The sequence below is a fragment of the Leiobunum rupestre genome, chromosome 3 (assembly GCF_980474605.1).
Source record: "Leiobunum rupestre chromosome 3, qqLeiRupe1.1.hap1, whole genome shotgun sequence".
In the NCBI taxonomy this organism is placed as follows: domain Eukaryota; kingdom Metazoa; phylum Arthropoda; class Arachnida; order Opiliones; family Sclerosomatidae; genus Leiobunum; species Leiobunum rupestre.
The window spans coordinates 39,817,527-39,823,328 of record NC_143386.1 but is presented as its reverse complement, the minus strand read 5'-3'; the positions used below and the strand labels follow the sequence as shown (position 1 = coordinate 39,823,328).

Here is a 5,802-nt window from a genome sequence, read left to right as displayed (position 1 = left end):
TCGGTTAGAATTTAGCGGGGAAAATTGCGGGAAAAACGGTTTTCGAAAACGGGAAAAATTAATTTATCCGCTCCAAAAAAAGGGAAAAATAAAGTCGCCCGTGTGGAAACACTGTTAGGTAGTCGCTGGGATGGGAGGGGCTTAATCGTTATGACGTTGGTCATAAATTGTATCGAAGGGCAATGATTTGAAACTTGAGTACTTGACTAGCTTTCACTGCCAAGGCTTACCGATAAATTTAGTTTCGAAAATTTGAATACACATCTTTCTGATTGTACGAAAATAGGTAAGAATATTAATAATAAATTCCTTTATTTATGATTATCAAGTAATTTCGTTAAAGTACAGGTATTGTTCTAAGAATCACGAGTCATTTTCTTCGCCAGTTAATTCGCGCAATCCCGGAAACGTTTTGTGGATGGAGTCAATGACAATCGTCTGTCTCCTGATTGGCTCAAGTGATTACGTAAGACGCAAAAGGCACCGCCCATCTTAGCCGCAGATGGTAGAAAGGGTAATGATATAGTTCGATATTCATGGTTTTGCTTAATCTGTCAAATATTAGGTCTTCAAGCATCTCAAGGTTTCTACCGCTCTCATCTGAAAGATTTAAATACCCGTACAATTTAGCGATGGAAAATTCCCCGATACCGACTTAGGAAACTTTTCAACTTTATCTTTCATTTAATCGTTCTATCTAAGAATATTGTTATTCCAGTACACTTTCATCATAAGTAACATAATAACAGTAAGTATGACACTTTCTATTGTTTTAATGCTAATCACTGAATCGACCTTGGTGACCTATGGCATCAGTTCAGGCTTCTCATTGTTATTATAAAGTATCATATAATAACTAATAGATGGCGGTACGGTTATTGAAACTCGTTTTTGTCATTGACAATCTCACCAAGCTCCGACTTGGACTCGTAACAGAACTGAGTAGTATATTATCGTCCGGTAGTAAAATATTTTACCTTGGACATATTTAAATATTAGGTGGATACTTTTTGCTTGTTCTGGAACAAAAGGTGTACACCTTTTACACTAAATTAAACTATCTGGTGGCAGGGCCGGACTTAGAGATCCTGGGTCCATAGGCAGATAAGGAGTCTGGGCCCCCTTTTCACGCGCTGCCTTTACTCTTATCTCTGGAACTAGGCTGTGCCTGAATTTCTCTGATTCAACGTAGAAGTCTGAGCTCTACGGTTAAATTACTAAATAAAAGCTCTTAACAATCGTCGACTAAATATGCGATAATTACGCAACATTGCGATTTAAGGCTGCGTCCGTAAACTGCCAGGCAGAAATTTTGGTAATTTTAAAACAAAATCTTCTAGCGAGGAATTTCTCCAATATAAATTACGATTGATATTATGAATTTATGCCTTCGAATGCAGTAATTACGGTCACTGGAGGGACCCTTCCAAGGATGGACCCATAGGCCACGGCCTAGGTTGACCTAGGCGGAAATACGGCACTGTACTGGTGGAGATAATTACTTTACATCGTGAACTATTCGTCTTGGTCAGAGTTTTGGAGCTACCTACACTTTTTACTCCTCGAAAAAAACAAGAGTAAAGAGAGTAAACAGATGTAGAATTTCTGCTAATTTCCACTTTTGTTTTGATCCTTCTTGGTATTGTTTTAGCTCCAGCAAAGTCTTTTGACAATTTTATGGGAGGGGTAGAGTTGTTCTTGTAAAATATTTCCGGGGGGATTATTTATTTTGGAAGGTATCGAATTCCGTCTAGGACTTTGTTAAGCCGATTAAAGGATGATATAACCTTTGACCTACGGTGGTAATTGGCTTATTGGTAAAAAAAATATATAACTTCTATCTTTTTCCGTTTGAATGCTCGAGATTCGCATCCGAGTCCATCTCCAATGTCATTGGTTCAAGCAAACGACAGGCGAAAGTACAGCGCTAAATCCACCCGGTGGCGGAAAAGGGAAACGTAACGCGTCCCGCAATGCATGATGCCAGCTGCTTTGGGAAGAGAGAGGTGCGTAGAGAGAGAAAGGGGGAAGGAAGAAGCTTCAATTTATCTCTACCAGGTGCCGATACTATCGCCTGATTTCTTCTTTTTCGCCCGTCCAGTGGTGGTACAAAGGGCGCTATGCGCGTTTCAAACTTAGAGGTTGTAGGCTTATGATCTTACCTCTATCGACAGAGAGATGGTCAGAAATGACAGATATAATAAAAACTTATTATTATTATTATTATTATTATTATATCCCCCTAAAATAGACAAAATTTCCGCCTATTGTTTGAAAAAAATAATTACTCGTGTTTATAGCCTAATATCGTAAGTAACATAATTTCATAAGTACAACACTGAAAGAAATGAAGTAGAAACTATTTTTATTATTGGCATATAAGTAACATAATTAACTATTCACCCAATTCAATTTTTTTAATTATAGTCTGTTTCGCAACGTAACCGACGGACTGACAACTCTCCGCGAACTGCTCCTAGTATTTGGAGTATGCCTGGAAAATCGCCGACGGTCCGCCGTCAGCCTTATCGACGGACCAGCCAAGGCCTATTGAAAATTGAAATGCTTTCGAAAGTGTAAATAACGCTTACTTTTGGATAATAATGAAGAATTATTGAATCGGAAGATAAAAATAACTATTATAAACACTGGCTTCATTTCTGAAGTTAGTGTTTTTCGAATTTCATATCTAAACTAACCAACTATTTGGCCAACGGAGAGAGTAGGAAGGGACGAGTTTCCTGTTCGGAAACTTCCTATTTCGCAATCACTCCACGACAGACTATCATTAACCATTCGTTGTGTGCCATACTTATGTTATTATGTTACTTATATTATTAATAATGACAAATATTTTCGAACTTAATTTAATTTTTGATATTTAATATAGTTACCGTATTTTTTTTACCCGAAAATAAAAATATAATAATATATTATTAGTGTGGCTACTAATCACTATAACCTGACCCATGAATTCCACTAGAGCCCGAGCTCAACTGAATAATAATCAGCTAGGCTAATACCCAAGGCACCACCTTAGGCCTAAATCATCAAGCGACTTTTAAAGCCTTTAATTCATTGCGTTGGCGTGTTTAAAGGCTAGCTGCGTTCTCCTTGAGAATAGTTGGGGGGCCACACCATAAAATGTTTAGTTGGAAGCCCTGCCGTTGGACGGAACATCCGCCAAACATTTCCGGCTGGTATATCCGGTGTAAAGTGGCTGACAAAAGATTTTCCATTGCGTCAATCAAACATTGATCATAATTTATTATATCACTTTTGTACAGATGATAAATTTATCATTTTCTCCTTTCTTGACCATCATATTTCGTAATTAGATTTTTTCAAATGTAACGTCAACCGTTACTCGAACTTGAGCTTTAACATTTACGTGAACTTGAACTTCAACATTTACGTGAACTTGAACTTCAACAATCAAAACTAGAAACGACAAAAGAAAACCTTTTTTAACTCAATTAACCAATTGCCTTCTCTAGTATTGCTCCATTTGGTTATTCAATTGCGTCGAATTAATTGTGATATCGTTAAAGGACTTTTTTACAGAAACAACACTTGGATCAAATCGAGCAAATATTCATTCATGTACAATCTAACAAAGCGTTTCTTACTGAATAATGTCGAATTCTGATGCGATTTGTTTTTGTAGCCCCCAAGTTGTACGGGCTCCAAATCATGTTGCTGCTCGACTTCTTGGCTTTGCGTACCCGCCAATACTTGTAAATCGTTTGCTATTTGCTCGTTTAGTATCCGTTCGAACAATCCGTTATGAAAATCTACATCGACTTGTTCTTGTAGTAGCGATGAAGCTCCATCATTTACTAATTTAGGTATTACTAAAACTCTGAGGAGAGTAATAAGAAAAAGGACCAAAATAACGTTAAATAATATTGATATTTCCATTTTGTTACGGTGAAAATTTTGCGTCCTGAAAGCGTTAGGCCTAAATTGTGGAATTTAAATGTGTGAGTTTTTAAATCGCGCGCAACGTGTTGTGGAAAACACGCGCAAAGTATTATCGTGTTCATAGAGATACGAATCGGTAATTTACCCTGGTAATTTACCGCGTAAATTACCAGGGTAACAGTAATTTACAATTTTCTCAGGTAAATTACGAAAATGGTAATTACCCTGGTAATTACCAGGGCTACCATCGTATTCGTGTTTCACTGTTTCTCAATTTTCTTTGATCTTTCGGGCTAAAATATACCTAAAATACGTCGCGCAAGATTACAAAACTCAAAACCTAACGTTATTCGCGTTTTAGTGTATTTTTCGAGTATTTTTGCATCGTTTAATAATGTTATTTCACTCCAGCAAACACTAGATCATAGGCGTAAACCGCGTAACGCACTAACTCGAAGAGCTAGGCACCGCTGCGCCACCTAGATTCGTTTTGATTGCGAAATTCCAAGGAGTCGAAGGCCGTGTTAGAATAGTTTCATACGTTTAATAGGAAGAATACTTATTTATAGCCCTGTTTATACCGGTTCAATTAACTATCGATGAATCTAATGAGGATGAAAACGATAGTGAGTACCCTTAGAAATATGATGATACTGATAATGCATCTCAAAATGAAGATAATTGAACATTTTTGGGCATTTATAACCTTTTGTGGTAATTTATAAAATGTATAATACCCAATAAAAGCGTTTCTTCTTTGTATTCTTTGTTTTAATCGTAAAAAACCTTTTTTTTAAAAATAAAGAAAATTACGGTAATTTACGTGTTCATAATTTATTTTTAAACAGAAGTACCACTACAATACGAAAAAAACTTGGATTTATGTAGACGTTGCTTTTATGGTGCATAAATGAAACGATTACTCGTTAGCGGCGCGGCGCCATCATCTGGGCCGGTATCCATGGGCTTTTTTTAATTACATTTTGAATTTGCACCTATTCTCCGTTAGGTGTCTCTATCTTGCGGTTTTCTTGGGTGAGTTCAGGAGCGGATTAACCTATTTGGGGCCCAGTGAGCTGAGGGGGCCCCTATATAGGAGTTGGAAAATTGACCTATACCTACTTAATTAACCTATTTGGGGCCCCGTCGGGCCCGTGCCATAATACGGGCCTGGAAGAGTTTCGTTTGTCCGACTTCTCATTTGGCCGACCACAAAATACACGTTACGCCTTTGGATTTAGTTTAATTTTTATGGAATTGGGGTTATCGCGAACTGTAGAATGTAACTTAAAACTTAGTTTTAAAGAAAAGTCAAGTTTGGTTAGATTAGAATTTATTTAATTTTTGGTGCCTGTTTCGTGGTCAGTTCATTTTGGTTACCGAACGAGAACTTCCGTTAAGATTTTTTCGACACCGAAAGGTCGAAAATTTCTTCAGACGGTCAACCTTTAAAATTTCTCTGCTCCTTCTAAGCATTAATTGAAAAGCGTCAAAAGTAAAACTCACACTCGCCTATTCATCTAACCTTTCCCACTTCACCGGACAATCAACCTTTATAGTAATACTGCCTTCGCGTTAGTGTCAAGTGTAACTTACTATTTTCCTTAGATTACATTGACTAACTCTTGTCACTTGTCAGCAGGGACAATACGTGTCTACGGTGTCTTTAGCGTCGCCTTCGCTACGAGATGACAACCGGCAGATTTCATAAAAAACCTTTTATTTTTTGGCCTATCGTCATTTCGCGAAATAAATTAAAAAAAAATATGTATCGGTTTATATGATACGGGTGCCATTAGTGAGGCGACCTCGTGTTATAATTATTTATAATTTTACATTTATTTACCCAATTAAATTTTCGAAAATAGTATTTTTTGA

General features: G+C 37.1%; 1 protein-coding gene across 1 annotated transcript; it reads right to left on the bottom strand.

The window, feature by feature from the left end:
• Window positions 1-3,243: 3,243 nt before the first annotated feature.
• Window positions 3,244-4,010, bottom strand: LOC149951759 (uncharacterized). The gene is made up of 2 exons (XM_090170108.1): window positions 3,630-4,010; window positions 3,244-3,441 (listed from the first exon to the last, which is right to left on the bottom strand). Exons 1-2 carry the CDS (start codon window positions 3,919-3,921, stop codon window positions 3,335-3,337), a joined length of 399 nt encoding a protein of 132 aa, XP_090026234.1. The 5' UTR covers window positions 3,922-4,010; the 3' UTR covers window positions 3,244-3,334.
• Window positions 4,011-5,802: the final 1,792 nt, after the last annotated feature.

Bases quoted from the DNA above. Each gene is read 5' to 3' on its own strand.
- LOC149951759 (XM_090170108.1), bottom strand. From the start codon at position 3,921: ATGGAAATATCAATATTATTTAACGTTATTTTGGTCCTTTTTCTTATT. The intron at 3,442-3,629 runs GTAAGAAACGCT...TGTCGTTTCTAG, and splicing joins TCAGAATTCGACATTATTCA to TTTTGATTGTTGAAGTTCAA.